Source organism: Solea senegalensis, linkage group LG14, assembly GCF_019176455.1.
Source record: "Solea senegalensis isolate Sse05_10M linkage group LG14, IFAPA_SoseM_1, whole genome shotgun sequence".
NCBI lineage: Eukaryota > Metazoa > Chordata > Actinopteri > Pleuronectiformes > Soleidae > Solea > Solea senegalensis.
In genome coordinates, this window is record NC_058034.1 from 11,922,256 (window position 1) to 11,940,125 (window position 17,870).

At 38.9% G+C, this 17,870-nt stretch overlaps 1 protein-coding gene across 1 annotated transcript in view; it reads left to right on the forward strand.

Annotated features, from left to right (window-relative positions):
- Window positions 1-17,870, forward strand: part of LOC122781006 (adhesion G-protein coupled receptor D2) — a 78,865-nt gene that overhangs the window by 20,437 nt on the left and 40,558 nt on the right. The window contains exon 20 of the mRNA XM_044044492.1: window positions 17,579-17,620. Within this exon, the coding sequence (XP_043900427.1) occupies window positions 17,579-17,620 (42 nt within the window). The remainder of the gene's footprint in view (window positions 1-17,578; window positions 17,621-17,870) is intronic.

Genomic DNA, 17,870 nt, shown 5'->3' on the forward strand with positions numbered 1-17,870 from the left:
AACCAACTTAAATATAAAACTTTTGGTCAGCTTGCACTGTGTTAAATGACAGTGAGACAAATTCATTGCAGACTGAATTATGTCCCAGAAATAGTAACTGACAGGAGCTTTAACACAGAACCCACAGAAAAAACCCAAAAAACCCTTCCCACTGCAAATGTTCATTTGCATGGATTAAATCTTAATTCTATTGCTGAAACAAGTTTTATAGTTTGCAATGACTGCACACACATGCACACACACACTGTGGTGGGCTGTTGTCTGTGGTTTGCTGTGATTTGTAGGTCATGATTTAGGATATGAAAGATAAATAAAATAAATAAGAGAGGAAAAATAAGTCGAGTAACAATAAGCAGCAAACAAGTCAGGAAGAATGAAAAGGAGAATAAACTCAAGTTTTTGGCTGTTGGAGTCTGTTTGACTGTAGCTGATCCTGTACTTGGTAAATGCAAGTAATGCTCTCGCAAGTATTGTTAAACGTGTGTGTGTGTGTGTGTGTGTGTGTGTGTGTGTGTCACTTTTCACCACTACCCCAGGTAGTAATTTAAATTCCTCATTTGCCAGATGATTTCAAAACAATAGAACTTGGATCCAGTTTCTCAGTCGGACATCTCCTCTCCACCCGTCTGAACCTGCACAACTGGCCCGTTCAAATTCTTTATTTTCCTGTTTTCCCTACATGCTTCTTTCCTGTTTCACCTCTTCATGACAGGGGGCTTACCCCGTCTGTGAGGACCTTGAGCTTCACTAGATGATATGCCAGCATTTAAGTATTTATGATTTATTTAATGCTAAGCCATTGAAACAGCATTTAGACAATAAACTGTATTTGGAAGAGAAATTAATCTAAAATCTAATGATACAACAAAAATCACATTATTGACATGTTTGAACGTTTTGCTCTCACGTAATATTCAAAATCATAAGCAAATTTAGATTTTTCTGAATATTTAATTCAATAATTTTGAACAGATTTATAAGAAATATTATTTTGTGAAATTCCATAACATTGTTGTACATTGGTCATTTGGGGGTGTTTACTGTTATGTGATTCTAACTCACCACACCAGGAGAAAAGCAGTTTTCATTTACATACTCAGTACCACAAAACCCTATATCGGCACAACCTTGGTCTTAAACTAGTCGTTGCCTTGCGTCCCTGCACACGGTGCATCCATACTTACACATACAGGGACATGTGAAGGAGCAGGCACACTCACAAAGACACTGCAAAGCCCCCTCTCACCAGCCAGATGATGTAGGGAAATGTTTTTTCATTGAGGATCATTTGAAAAAGCGGGAACCACATTCTCATGTTGTCCTTATTCTCCGTACAACGCGCTCTTTTCCGAAGGTTATGTCTGCCATTCTTTTACTTTAATTGTTATAAGGGACTATTACTACTACTACAAACTGATAAATTGGAAGTAGTTAAACCTTGGCCGACAATAGAAATGTCTAATTTCAGCAGTATATAGTGAATACTTTTTTTTTGTACGTCTCATAGTATAGCCTTCCTTTTCTAAGTTTTAAGTGTTAAAAAAACAGCAGCTCTCATATGAGATATGGAATAAAAAAATATATATATGTATGTCGAGACAAAAATACTTACAAACAGCGAGGGTGATTTACACTAAAAAGTGAATGTAGTCATAGGTAAAAAGTCGTCGAGATTTATTTATAAATCCATATTTTAATTAGTGTCTTAAATAATGATGAGGGTGGGTTGAAAAACAAACAAATAAAATAAATGCACGACATGATTCTTTGCATTTTCATTGCCTGGGAAAATAAATTCCCCTTTGAAAAGGAGTCCACTGTTTGCACTGCATCCTCAATTACCAGCTACAGCATTAAAACAATATTCAAACGGGATACCAAGGTCAGCACTGACTCCCACCACGCTTCTCAGAGATGGCACTTATAATGAGGATGTAACAAAGCTTTTTAAAGTAGTATATTTATAGTGGGTTTTGTCTTTCTTTTTTTCTGCTTTTGCATCTTTTCATCTTTTTTTTTTTTAAACAGTGTTAACTTTAGAGCTTTGTTGCACATTTGAAAACATAGTATACTTACCTGATGATGCTGTGAGAAATAAGAACCCTGCACCTCCTCTTGTTCTCTAAATATTAAGTCTAGGCGTGAAGAGACAGGCCAACAAAAGTGAACAAAGAGCGACAGTAATTCAGATGAGGGAGGACTGCATTTTTTTTTTTTTTGGAAGGGTGGGGGGGTTGGAATGAAATCCTATCGCACAGATCACTTTTTAAACGCGAGCCTGGGAAAATAAAGCAGTGAGAATAATAGGCTTCCTGTCAAAAGAGGTGAGAGAATTCCTGTCATTGCTCATGCCGACCCCTCCTCGTGTTAAACCTGCTGGCACTCATTTGCCTTAGAATTACTTTTCAGCTCAATTTAGTAATAGCCTGTGTCATAAGAAAGCAAACCATCCCTCTTGCCCCTGCCTGACCATACCTGGGTGTCCACGTGCGCGTGTGTGTGTGTGTGAGAGAAGGAGAAAAGACAGAGAGCAAGAGTGAGTGAGAGATGTCTGATTTGACTACTTATTGCACTTTTGTGTTTGTATTGTCATCCATGCTTGGATGCATTTCGTCACATACTCGTGTGTGTGTGTGTGTGTGTGTGTGTGCGTGTGCGTGTGCGTGTGCGTGCCCCCGCATGTCAACGGTCGTGTTATCCCATCAGCTGACTCTCAACTTTGTGACCTCACTCCCTCACATCCCCTTCCCCCCCATACCATCAGCCAACAGTGTCAGGAAAACCCCCCCCGACATCCAAAATTGCCCATGTCGAAACAATGACCGTTCTATTTATAAGTTCACCGCCTTGCCTTTTGTTTTGGCATGCACCACTTCACACGTGCACACACACTCTTAATCAATGATGACTGGCGGTGACTACGTTCACTAGAGTCCTGGTGTCCGTTATCCCGCCACGTTGCACCAGATCTGTAGCGCTGCGTCGGCTTTGATCTATACTTTGCTGGTAATTAGTGAGAACTGGGTCAGCACAGGGCAAGAAAGCACAACCCCGTTGTTCTTGTTAGAAGATGGGAGGCGGGGAGGTGGTGGGATGAAGAAGGGGGTGAGGGTGTCGAGAGGTTAAGCGCCTGTCAAATATCCATTCCAATTTTCATTAAGGTTAAAGTAAATAAATGCTGCTGTCCTTTTTATTTCAGTAAAACAGCTTTTTAAAATGAAGTTAGCAGAGCAACAATTTTTTTTCCCTTCTCATTCATAAAACGAGAGGCAGCGCAGTTTAATTAAACATACACAATGGGCCAACTTGATGAATTTACAGTATACTACATTAAGTGTCATCTAATGAGCTTTTCAATAAATTGATGTTTTGTAAAAGAAAGTAATTAATATAATTTAAATGATGTAATGTTCTTTTCATATTGGCCATCTCGGTTGACATTTTTGACTTATGACTTACTTGTTGCTCTGTTTATAGAAATATATGTGTAGCTTTCTGAAGGTCTTTCATAACTGTTCATTTGGGGGATGCAGTTTTTCTTTGAAAATTTGAAAATAATATATCATTTTGCCACAATACATTTGACAGTAACTCCATTTAACATAAATGGAATATAAAAACAATTACTGATGCATTAGTGTCCAATCACTTGAATGTATGAATTGTTTTCATTACCACAGAATGAGCCCGCTATATTTAAGCATTATTTGAGGTTTAATGATAGCTGAAGGCTACCATAGGGTCTCCTACATGCTTGGAGGGGAAGGGAGAGGTGCAAGGTATTCTGCTGCAACATGCAAAATCACAATAAAATCCCACACACTGTGCCTTTAACTATGACAAACGACCCTTGGAGTCTCTGATTTACAACTCTAGGATTAGAACACATAATTAAGGCAAACATGGGCAGATCATTATGAGACCGTTTAACACAATGTAAATCCCATGTAGAGATGATTTATGGGCAATGTGTCGAAGTATTTGGAGAGCAGTGGGAGCTACCTGTGTTTTTTTACTACCATTACAGTATTGTGTGAAAGTAAACAAAACACGGCGATGGTGGTGATGGGAGCTGGAGAACAACAGCTCTGGCAGCAGGACACTGATTGGGATGTTGATGTTGATCGCCCCTGGTGGCCTCTTGCCCTTCCTGCTGTGGCCTGTGGCTTGTCCCAGACAGATACCTTGGGTCATTTCCTATGCACGTCAACACACACAGATATACGCTCTTCCCGCTAAGTGTTTACAGCCACATGCTTATTCCTATTAATCTGCTTCTCATCGTAGCTGGGTGGAGGAGGGGTCCTGGAGGGTTAGTGTTGGACTTGGAGGCCTCTGAAGGTGGGTTAAACACATACACCAAAATGTGAAAGTTCTGTCTGACAGATTGTACTGGGCCTGCACTCCTTTTTACACTGAGCAGATGTGGTCTCCCACTTGTTTTCCTTAGTAATTATCCCTCATTAAGTGAAAGCATGTGCCAATCAAACAGCTTGGAGAGCAGGGCCTGGGCCAGGGCACACAGAGAGAGAGGGAGAGAGGCAGAGAGACCTAAAGCCTCATCTCCAAGAATTTTTTTAAAAGTGCGGTGTCATTTCGGAGTCATTACTAGATTAAAGGCAAGCCTTTCCGTGGTGTTGAACTGCAGCAGCTGCAGCGCTGGCATTATTATGGCTCATTTGACTTTCTAGTGGAAACAAATTTGATGATTATCACATTTAACACTTGCCATGTTCAATTAAAGCTTAACACCACATTGGATTTTTAATCTTATGAGGAGCTTGTTTTGTCATTTGCTGTGTTGAAATTGATGGTGTATTAGTTTATTTCATTTTATTTATTTATTTACTTTTGTGATAGGTAGGTGTTTCTACGGAACAAAAAAATGTTCAGGGTTATTATGTTTTTGTGGAAGCTTTTAACGAGGTACGATTTCATAAACTTCCTATGATATTATTTTAATACAAAAACACAATTAATGTTCACTGGTTGCTATTTTGGTGTCTGTGAGAAATATTCCACTCCTGACGGCCTGCAGCCACTTTGGGATTTCAGTTAAAAGGTGGTTTTAATGCCTGGTCATTTAAACTGAGGGAGCAGTCACACACACTCAATAAAGAGAACTGTGCATTAAAGCTGTCGTTGGCTGGATTGTTAGAAATATTGTTTATTGTCTCACCCATTAAAATACTAATGTTTTGAGATCACAGCTCTCTGTCACAGGCCCCTCTATAGAATAAGGACACCCACCCTCACTTCATACGTTGACACATGACCCATGGCAATCTCTAAAAAGCTTCACCAATATTGACACACATTTTATTGTGTTATGTTCCAAGTCCATCTCTTTTTTTTTCTTTCTACTTTGACTTACTTATTGTAGGCAGATGGTACTTATGTACCTGTATCTGCTTAGTAAAAGCGCCAATAGGAGTGCCCTCTCACTGACCTACCATGTAACTGGTTAGTTTCTCCCGTCATGGGCAAGATTTCTCCAAGGCTGGTACCAAGAGGTACATAAGTGTAGTTCTCACTCAGATAACTTGCTTTACATTATGCTGAAAGGTATTGTGGAATTGTTAACTAATGCCAAAAATACCCTGTCTGTTTAATGAGTCAAATGTAACTGTAGGTGGCAAGTCTATCAGGTTATCAGACATTGTAGTTTTGGATTTTCAGTGAACATTTTCATTGATATTGTTACAAAGACGGATCACAACATGGCTACCACTATCAGCCTGGCTTCTGTCTAAAGCAAGAAACAACCCGAAACATCTCAGCGGTGACAAAGACATTAAAAACTTCCTTGTTTTATCAATAAGTACACAGGTTGTTTTACTTACTGGTCTAGCTGTAGCAGCAACTGAAGCTCTGTTTTAACATCGAAACATCCCGTAGAGTCCAAGCAGTCATCAATATTGGAACAGTTCTCAGTGCAATAGTAGCTTGCATGCGAGGGTGCTGCATGTGTTTTGCAGGACTGCGTTCACTCGGGCTCACTTAACTACATTTGTTTCCCCCTTTGTGCCATTATTGTGTAGCCCTCAACATTTTAACTCTTAATGGTAAGTTAAAAAAAAACTCAAACCTTATCTTTCATCACTTTAAATCGGTTTGCACTTTAAAAAGTTTGTAATAATAAAACTCTTTTTTTTTTGCACTTAAGTCATGTTTCAGAAGATGGGTAGGATTAATTTGATATATTTTCATTTGATTATGTTTGATTTAGTATCACAATATGCCATCAGTTACTCAATGGTCTCCTCGCTTGTTCTCTAAACTGTAGACATGTGTAATCTTAGTTATGAACAGTACAGCAACAGTAAACTTCAAATCTTGAACTTGGAGTTCAAATTTGTTTTACCATTTTAGTAAGCAGGCTAAAAATGATGGATGGGACCAACAAACTCAAATTTAATTTCTTTGAAAAATCCATGTTTCCCCGTCATTTATTTTCGATGGTGACAAAAGCAAAAGTGATGAAACACAAAAGTGGCCAGGAGAAAAGAGACTTGTCTCTCCAAAAAAAAATGGGGGGGGGGTACAAAAAGCTGAAAAAAACGAAGATATATGAAGTCTTCATGTCGATGAACTACCATTCATTTTCACTTTGAAGTCCCACGAACCGTAGTGAAGTGTGATTGCATGTGACAGTCGCAGAGTCTGCTGGTTTATCATGATGGATACACCCTGCCACCCTGGCAGTGCTGTGCTTCACATGCACACACGTGTGCACACTCCAGCATGCACACGCACAGACACGCACAGACAACAGCACGAACACAGAGACATAAGTGTCATTTTAAAAGCTGCAAGTCATTTGCGTGAAGGTGCTGCAGCATAGTGAGGATATTAAGCAACTTGCTTGCAGTCAGGCAAAGTTGCTTGAAAATATACTTACTTATTTATTCATATCCAAATAATTTATCTATAGACATTTTTTTTATCTATGGTACAAAACAGTCATAGATGAAGAAGTTCTGTTTATGCCTGTATCACACACACACACACACACACCTCAGCCACTTACTTCTTGAGCTGGACACATGCCATTAACCTCAGCTTGGCTCTCCTTGGCTGAGAAACAGGAGAGCAAACGCATCCCATAATGGAGCCTGGAGTAATCTTTTCCCTGTTCTGTACCCAAAAGCAACTAGTTCAGACTTTGCATATTGCATCCATTTGTCATTGTTAGTCAAGGGCACTGCAACATAGTCTTGTCAGCTGCACATTCTTAGGTGTTCAGTTATTGTGCATGCATAAAGTGTGTGTGGGTGGGAATGTACTTGTCAGGTGATTTTAAATGTGTTTTCATGCCCACAAATATATGCATATGAATAGCTGGACACATTGCACACCACCTCAAACAGAAGAGACCAAGGGCAAATGCTGTTGTCCTGAGCAAAGTATGGTTTATGCAAAAAAAACAAAAAACATTGCATTTGTATACATTGTATACCCGCGTATTTGTTTTCAAAGGTTATGTTTAAGAGATAAAGTAGAACAACTGAGGCTCTTTTGGTGTACTGCTGGCCCACAAGCGAACAATTTACCCACCATCATTTTAACTCCTGGAAATTGCACGTTTAGGTCAGTAATTTGCGTTTTCAAGAATAAAAGTAGTGCTGACAAGTTGTGAAACAACATATCACAAAAATTGAAGCATCATCGGTTTAATTTCCTTGTTTCCTCAGCCCCGATAGATACACTGCTGGATGTTACTGTGGTGCTGTTTATTTGCTGGAAACCTTTGCACCTGTGCAAAAAGGTGCGTCTCTTCGTGAGTAAGTTTATGTGGAGGACAGTGAGCAAACTTGATTTGTGTGTGCTTGTGTTTGTTTCATAGGCCATATTTTATTTGTATATATATATATATATATATATATATCTATGTCGACACGCTGATGCATACAGTGTATTTACACAGTTTCCAAATGAACCAAACCCACAGTCCCCAGCTGCTGTTTCTCAGGACTAGCTTTTTTCCAACGTGTTCTTTCTCTCTATCAGTGGAAAACTGTGTGATTTGAAGAAAAAAAAACTTTTCAGATTGACAGTGTAATCACATACAGTTTGACAAGAGGGTGCCCCACAAAGACCTGATGGATACCTAAGTATTTTTAATTAAACAGTTCTCTTCACAGCAGTGTGCGTTCCCTCACCAGTTCAAAGCCTCATACTTTGACCCATATGTTAAAAGTTTGTATCAGTTTTCCATTGCTCTGTTTGACTTGGCACCTTGGCAACCCTAAATTGTCTTGTTTAAAAGCTGGTTTGTTTACAATTCCCTCTCTCTCTTGTGCTCTCTTCACCCCACCCCTCCATTACCATGTGTGTGCAGTGTGAGCAGGTTCAGGGTGTAACTATCCACTGCGCTCCCATTACACTTGCAGCAGAGCCAGTTTGTGTAAATGCTGACAAATGTGGTTAATTTTTGCAGAAATACTGAAGAATAAAAGAATGAACAGATCTGACGCACAAGCCCATCACCGCCCCGCTCTTGTCTTTCTGTTCCATGTAAACATTAAAACAAGTAAAATAAAGTGCTCATCTGTTACTGAGGCGTTTCATCAATAACATTTGTGTGTCTGATGTAAAATCAATATGAGACACACTGACACAATGCCGGAGCGATGGCAAATGTGTCATCATTTGTCATCGACTGGCAATAAAGATATGTCATAATTGATTTTTACCTCTACCATGCACACACACAGGTCTTGTGCAGTAACGGTAATAGAAAAAAACAAAAACAGATGGATGTTACAATGACATAAGTATGGTCAGCCTCGCCAAACTCAATTAATATTAGAGCTAAGGGGTCTATAATGATTTGAGGGCTGGCGTGTTTTCATAGCAAGCCTTTGCCAAAGATGTTGAAAAAGAAACGTGAGCTGGATTAATGAATGACTGGACAGGTCTGTTATGAGAGGAAAGGGTTTGGTCTTGATCTCTGCTTTAATAAAGAGATACCTCATAGACATTAACACATTTTCCCTTCTTGGTTTTGCTTCCCGAAATTCATTCCATTTATATTGGTTACAGTATTTTGTGCTCCACCATTGGATTGATGTAGTTCACTGATCTTACATCGTCTTTAAACTCTATGGAAATGCCTATTATGTGACTGTGTGGTTGTCACTGGGACATCATTTTAACTAGATTCATTTATTCTTTCTGTTAAAACTGTGTATTTTGTATATTTTTTTAATTCTGCCATACAAAACGGATACATTCAGCAGTGGTGGCCAGTTACATGAGGCAACCTTGGTCTAAATAATGGAACACTGATTAAAATAATCTTTTTGGGGAAGGTATCAGGACATGTTATATCTGTCATTCATGAAAAACATAATCTTAATGTTAATATAAAAATAGTAATTGCAAAGCAGTAACTAGAAACAACATTATTTGTGTGCATTTTTCATTAATGGACATTTTTATTTTTCTGCAGTTGATTCAGTTTCCACTAGTGCATGTGTGTGTGTTACATACACTGTCCACTGTGTGTGCGTTTGTGTGCAAGATTTGACATCGCAGTTTGTTGCCATGGGGTTGTGTACTCAAGTTGCGCGGATGGTAGCGAGCAACATCTGTTTTGGGCTTGTTGTTCCTCTTGGCTGCTTTTCAATTGGATTTCCTCAAGCAGGGCCAAAAGCTGTCACCTCTGCCAGGCTCTGTTAGTGATCACCGCCGGCCCCTATATTAAGTAGGTGGTTCAGGGCTAAGCTAATAACTCTCCCTCCTCTCCTGAGCCATCACACACCAGTTCTGGTCCTGCTGCTAGCCTCAGCGTATGCTTGTTTGTGTGTGTGTGTGCGCGCGCACACTCTCAGTTTTCCTCTCCTGCCATACATCCTGTAGAAGCAGGCTGGCTAGCTTGGGGGTCCCCTCCTCAACGTGACAGCCCAAATGACTGGATTTTTGTGTGTGTGTGTGTGTGTATGGGAAAGAAACGGTGCAGGTCCTAATAGCACAAAGACTGACTGATCGATCCACTTTATCTAATCATGTACAAAAGGATGGAAACAGGAAGGACACTTTGACCCCAACTCCATCCTCACACACAGATTATATACTGTAAAGCACAATTTTAATTAAAATGAAATGTCACTGGTTAAAGCGCCAGTTTGGAACTTATGTCAAAACTCCACTATAATAGGAGTAAGATGGGTTTAATTGGCACTGTGTAAAGTCACATTCACTTGTATTTAAAAGTCATGCACTACAGCCTTAAGGTCTCTGATTTTGATTCTCTAAAATCAAAATACAGCCTCCTTCAGTTGTCATTAATTGGGATTCAAAGTCTTTTAATTCAATTTCTTTGTGTGTTTGTGTTTGACTGGATAAAAACCTCACATCAGGTTTTCTATCTTGGGTGTACGCTTTCTTTTTCCACTGAAAACATACCGTCTTTCTTCTCGCTTGGCCCGAGCTAAGCTCATCTGGGTGTTGCAGAGCTTTTATTGCGAGATGTTTACCTCATCAAACTGACAGAGTGGCAGGCTGCCCGTCTACCTGCCTGTCTGCCTGCACTCATGTCTTTGTGCCAGCTTTTCAGGCCAGCTGGAGCTGTTACACAGAGCTGGATTTGAACTGAAGACCTGCAAAGTATCAATCCCTTGTTTCACAGCCCTGACAGACACTTTGATTTGACATGCCATGAGCAGTTAAAGTGAAAGTTATGTATACATGTTAATTAAACTGTTTATGCGTGGAGGGGTCAGAGACATTAGCAAGTCCCAGTGCAGAAGTGTGAATTTCTTTTCTTTTTCCTCCATCACAGCGTTTTAACCTCTTCTGTCTCTCATTTCCGTAATGATTACCAGGTGTGAGGGCCGAATTTTTTCCTCCCCTTCTTTTTTGCCAAGTGGCGAAGCAGATAGCTCTATTTGTGAAAAGTGTCTCTGTGTGTTTGAATTTAGGCTGGGGTGTTTGACGTCGGGTCCAATAGCTCTCATATTTGGCATTAGTAGGCACTGAAGCCTGGAATTCTTTGTAAGCATGTGGAGGCTGTGATCTTCAGCTACTTTACAGAAATCTCAACATCCGATATCAATGCTGTCATTTGGGAAAGGTTATATCTATTTGTTTTTATGATTCCTGGTGCAACACATGGCTACAGTAACACAAGCATTCTCATTGAAGAAACAGTTCAGTATGCTTTTTTGTAAGTTACTTGTGGAATTCAGTTTCTTATTGTTACGCCAATCATTGTGGAAAGGTTTTTTAAATTGTGCATTGTGTTGTTTTCGTAACTTTAGCAATTTTGTTTACGCACAGTGTGCCACAATACAGTTACACTTAAATGACTGACCGTGTGTGTTTGTGTAGCTTGAATTAAGTTCTCCAAAGAGACAATGAAAAGAAAGAGATTTTGAAGTACCACAGCTATGTGTTGCTTTTTCTTTTCTTTTTTACTTTGGATACTATTTAGATAAAACTGTTGTTTTTACTGCTGTTTGTTAGGGTAGCACGCCATAGTCTTGTTGCATTTTCTCTTGTGAAATGACAACAAACTTCTTCTTGATTCTTGAATATTTGGTGTACAGCTGGTGTATTCAGTTAATATTCAAAGAGGTCTAATAATAGTGTTATGATACACTCCCATAAAATTGCATCAACAATGGCGTAAAATGCAATAATATTGTACAAATATTCTTTGTCAGTTTGTGATTGAACTGGAGGGTTTATAAATGAGTAGTCTCAATAAAAAAATTAATGATCTTTCCTCATTTCAAGTCAAACAGGAAATATTAAGCCGCACTCCAGATTAATGAAATGAATTAATTGATTAATAAACTTGATTTGAAATGGCTTGATTTTTAGATTAATTTTGATTTAAAAAGATTTGCTCCTCCTCCTCCTGTGACCTCTCTCTCTCTTTGTTTCTCACTCACTGACTGTTGAAAATGCTCATCAGCATTCACTGATTTAATTTGCCCAAGTGTCCCCGTGTGACAATTGACCTCTAGTGCTTTAAAGACTAGAACAACAGTGTCAGTTAAACTACAATTATATATGTGTGTGTGTATATGTATATATGTATATATGTATGTATATATGTATGTATGTATATGTATATATGTATGTATGTATGTGTATATATATATGTATATATATGTATATATATACATATGTATGTATATATGTATGTACAGTATGTATATATATATGTGTATGTGTATATATATATATATATATATATATATATATATATATATATATATATATATGTATGTATGTATGTATGTATATACTGTATATATGAATTAACAGCAACTGCATCATCATTCTTCATGTAAATATGCACCTACAGATTTAGGCGTCTCCCAAACTAGAATCCATGTGTTAAGTGGCTTTAATTAATATATCAAATGTTATTCTTACACTGAACACATCTTACTGGGTGTGATCATAGGTGGCTACAGACCCTAAAGTACTGCACCATTTCTTTTGATTAGTAAGCTGATGAAATGATTGCGTCACATTACTCATGCATGGGAGTGACTAGCATTATACACTTCAAACGTCCTTATCTTTACATCAGGGTTTCTGTGTTACTACCAGAAACTATTTATTTCTGAAAATAAATCAAGGATTTTTGCACACATCATTCATTATGCTTCATCTCAACTTTCACACTGCCTCATGCGAAAAGGGAGCCCAGAGATGACAGCGGCAAAAAAAGAAAAGAAAGAGAAAGGTGTTCTTTCAGCCTCGCTCTCCTTGCAAAGACACTGCCCTCCCCCTTCAATCATAGCTTTTATATCTGTACATTGGAAATTTGTTTCCTGAGGGGCAGTGTCATAAACCTGCTGTCATTTGAGATTTTTACGTCTTGACACATTTGGGAGGTTGATGGAGATGGGACAAAAGAGAAGAGGGTAAATACAAAGGCATATTCAAGTGAGAATGTGTGATCATTGTCGTAAATGATCAAACAAAAGGTATATAGACTAGCACTGTTAATGTGCACGTGTAAGACAATGTCTGCCTGTTTTCACAATTTAAAGAGGAACTTCCACCCAGTGTCTGAACAATATGTTCACTGCCAAAATTATTCTCAATGTTCTCACATGATACAGATGTCCCCTACAATAATTGTTGCATGTCTGTCTTAGAACAATATGCAGAATCTTTATTAAAGCATAGATTTAGAAATCATGTCGCTTCAAAATAGAAACTGTAGAACAAGTGGCATACATGTTTTAGTGTACATGGGGGTAAAAATGGATACATTGAAATATTGTGATATTTTGCGCTGCAACATTATATCACTTTTGAGAAACCAAGTATGTATTTTTTTCAATATTAAATTTTTAACCGATGTTACAAATTACAAAAAAACAAAACAAACAGCTGACGTTCCCCATCAAATAAATAAATAAACAAATACATTTAACTAGTGTCTATCCTAAATCATGTGCCAGAGTTTATATGCAGATTGAATGCTTTATTTTGCTTCTATTCCTCCAGTTGTAATGTGTGTAGGTTGGAATGTATGACAGGGTTACTACTGGTCCTTGAAATCCTTGAAAGTTTGTGAATTTGAATAAAAAGGCACTTGAAAGTTGCCCTAAATAGACATGGTTCATTGGAAGTTCTTGAATTGTGTGTCAGAAAGACGTTGAGTTGATATTTCGGTACATGTCTCCCTTGTTTGTTATACCACTTTCTCACCAATGTCGAGTCATAATTTCTAGTGGTGTTGCGGACACTGTCCACCGTCTCTCCACTGCTGACGTGAGATTCCGTACAGAACAATGAGCGAATATTGTTGAGCAAGAGAGAGCAAAATGGCGTGATGCCTGGGAAATGCAAATTCCAATATCTCTGGATCAGGAAGGAAAATGACATATACTGGCTTTCCCAAGGACAGACTCTTGTCCAGATTGTCCAAACTCATGTGTGCCCTCCCATCTTAAGCTTTCAGCATATTTGGTCTTTGAATTAGATGGGACTGTTCCTGGAAAGTCCTTGAAAGGTCACTGAATTTGATGTCAACCAAGGTGTGGGAACCGTGGTATGAATAACATTTATCATCAGCCTAATGGAAAAGTATCGCTTAAACACACATCCCCTGTCTACTTTTTTACTTACCAGTACATAATTGATTAAATATGTTAAAGGTGCCCAATCACTTTTTGCTCTCTGGCAAGTGAAGCAGCTAATCAATTTCAAAATGTAAATCCAAACTGCATTTCATCCAAGAGCTGTCAGTCTGAACAAACACACTATAAGCACCACTCTGGTTGCCAAAGATACGTAACTTTTGACATTTGAGGAAAATTATCTTTCATTCATTCTTCATTCTTTTAAGTAAACACATTTGCAAGACAAATCAATCTTGGACTTGGATTGGTTCTTTCTGCTTTCTCAGACAGCGCTCGTCGACGAGAAGGAAAACCCAAGTACATTAAAACAATTGCTATTTTCTGTCTTGCATTGCAACATACTATCGATCTCTCTGGGGTAATAATGTTTTGGTCAAACACTGTTTGTTGGCTTTAACTTTTTAAACATACAATTGTTCCCTAATTAGCTGAATGCTAATTAATTTATGCTCCCTTGTTTGATGTACAGTATAGCAATACTTTAAAAGCAACTGTGTTCATTCCTTGCATAAATTTGTAGCATTTGCTGCCAAGTTCAAAAGAATCAGGACCGGCTTTAGAAAATCACACATGCATTTAAATAATTCGCCCCATTTTTGTGTGTCTTTGTTTGTTTTTTTTGTGCGCACATTGATGAATTAACATTTTAAACAATCATTATCATTATTGTTGTTCTGGCGCTTATTTTTAACTCAATTATATTTTAATAGATCATTTTTCCTGATGTGCACACGATGTTCTCCCCACTTTGTTCACTACACAACAAAAGATTAATTGCAAATAAGAGGAATGATCAAAAACATGTTAATCAAATTGCAACAATAAGCTGGAAATTGCAATTCTAATGCAATACAGTGAGTATGTGTTGTAAATTAACCACCCCCACGTGTCTGTTATTTTATATACGTGCTTGTGCACATGCTTGTTTGTGTGTGTTTTTGTCGCGTAACAGGAGTACGCGAACACACTGTGTTGGCATGCACAAAGGACTACACAGACAATTCATTGCTGATTCAATGAAATAACCAACAATAAACATCATACATTTACCATAACTTTACTAAGTTGTTAGTCCTTCAGGAGTGTAGATGGACGGCAACTGGATTTCTAAAAAGTCCTTTTGCCTGTCGTCTACCAAGGACATAGTGGCGTTTTAAATCAGCCCAGATCATTTAGCTAAAGAGGCATTTTGGGCCTGTTTACAAACATACACATCAATTTAGTTTATGAGTATAAATTCATTACTAGCCTGTTGTGTCATTGCTGCAGAGTCCCACTGGGGCCCACTTCCTCTTTTTCACCATAGAAAAGCGCTGCCAGTTTTCAATATTTTTTTTATTTTTTTTTTATCAAATTTCAACAAAAGTTGAAATAGCCCAAATTGTGAGGGGTCACTCGTATCTTTCCCTCGCTATTAAAAGTATTAGATTGACCGAGTCTGACAGACAAAGACAACATTCTGTTGTTGCTGTGCCTTGTAGCCTCTGCAGGCAAAGCATTTTGTGATTTTTTTCTGGCGTAACATCCTCTAAGTGTATGAATACTTGCCGAGTGGAAGTGGAGAACTGAAGGATGAACTGAAAGATAGAATTTGAAAGACAAAAATTTCAGCTATTGTAGGTCTTAAGCTATCCGTCCCCTGATTGACATTTTTACTGTATTGTCCAATGTGACCTGACATTCCAGTTGAACAAATTAATTTTGCTTCTATACTCTTATGCAGTGTTTCGCAAATTTTATCTAGGTACCCATTTTTCAAGCTGATAAACCATCCTGGCTCAATTCACCCTGTAATTCTTTGTGTGATGCTTTTTTTGAAAAATAACCCATCTGTGGATCTCGATCCTGTCCCTGGAAAAGACCGCTCTAATGCAAGAATTTGAACTTAGTTAACAGATTTTTTTTTTTTATAATAAGTAAGCATAGAACAGTGAGCAATAAAATAGAGCAATTACACTGCATTGTTTCCTCTTTGCAAATTAAATTGTTTCAAATTCAAAAATATTCAGCCTTATCTCACATGCAGTTGAAAGAAAGGAAAGCAGAAATCAAACCAGCGATCACAGCCCTTGTTATGCCTGTTGTCTGCAGCGATCGGCAGAGTTGTCAGTTTAAAAGAGGATGGATGTCCTAAAGTGTCACCTGACAGCCCAACAGACAGGGCAATTCAGTCCCTGGAGGACAGCAGAGCAGCCAGTAGGAGGTGAATGGGCAGTAGCTTGGGCTAGAGGTCGTCGGCGGCGGCCGTCGTTGGCCATCGTTGGCCTGTCACTTGAATGGGCCTCCAAATCATGTTGTCAATGGTGATGCATCGAGATCTTCCCCTGGCAAAAATTGGATGTCCCAAACTCAACTTGATTGATGCCTTGACCAGGCAGTGCCTGCCCCCCTCACGGTGTGTCCTTACCCTTATTGAAGATGAGACAACGCAGACATTCTCCAAGCAGTGAAAAGGGAGAGATTTACTTATGAAAGTTTTTTTGTAATTGTTCGGTAGACCTACATCACTCGACATCTCTTATTGGCTTACCAAAGAATCTGCTGTATCTGTCGGCCTTGGAATTTATAAGATTTTACCTGCCTTTTCATTTTTCTTGGTACATCTTTTGTGGCACAGTTCAATTGATGCTCTGAGAATGTTGTTCTCAGTGTTTCCATTGACGCAGCGGGATTGCATTATGGCCCGAAGGCAAATGCACAGCTTGTACATTCAATAGATGCCACAATGGATTGAAATGACAAATAACTGTTTTTCTGTGCAGCCTTTATGCATCCAAGGGCACAGCATTCTTGGGCCCTGGGTACTAGCCGTGGAGTTTTGTGAACATGAAATATCTTCTTTTATGTGTCATTTTTTTCATTATGCTCTCTCTGTCTCTCCCTTTCTCTGCTTTCCTCCAATGTTTTTTTCCTTATAGTCTCGTCTGGCCGGAGTTGCTCTCTTTATGAGCGTCTATGTGCGTGTTTTAATTCTTATTTGTGCCGTTTTTGTTTCATTTTGTGTGTGTGTGCGCCTGTGCGTTCACATTGGTTGGTGCTTAAATCATATGTGTTTCTATGTCTAGCAACATAGAATGAGCACAGGCACTAGAGATTTTCTATTCGATCTGCGGAGCCTTGGGTTTGAGCCTTTGATGGCTCAGCGGGGGCTAGAACGAGGAGCATGAGTGTTAGAGACAAAACAAATGCAAACTGAGCTGTACGTAGGTGGCCCAGTTTGGAGATCTACTCTTTCAATTCGTGCTTCTTCTCTCATTAGTTCCCACTAAATTCTACTTTAGCACTGACAATCCAGTATAATTCAACCTGAGCCATACATTTCTCTACATTCTTTACTTTTTATGTTTTTTCCCCCTTACATGAGGATAAGAGAGAAAACAACTGTAACAACTTTGTCCTCCTCCTTGTTTTTTTTTTTTTTTACTCTCTCTCGTTCCTTCTCTCTGTTTCTTTGTTTGCAGGGCCTTTTCATCTTCCTGATATATGGGGTGTACAACACAGAGGTAAGTCTGCATTGTGTCTCAAGGCTGTCGGAGTGAATGAGAGAAATGACAAGTTTCTGATGGGCTTCCTGCTTAAAAGCTGTGTAGGTGGGGTGAGGGAGTGTGAGTGTGTATGTGTGTGAACGTGTGCCCGTGGATGGGAGGAGGGATGGGAAGGAGAGGAGGGGACATCGTTTCCACGCGAGCATCCCACTGCCCTTCATGCTTGGACTAACTTATATGCATCCGAGTCCGACCATTAAACACTGAC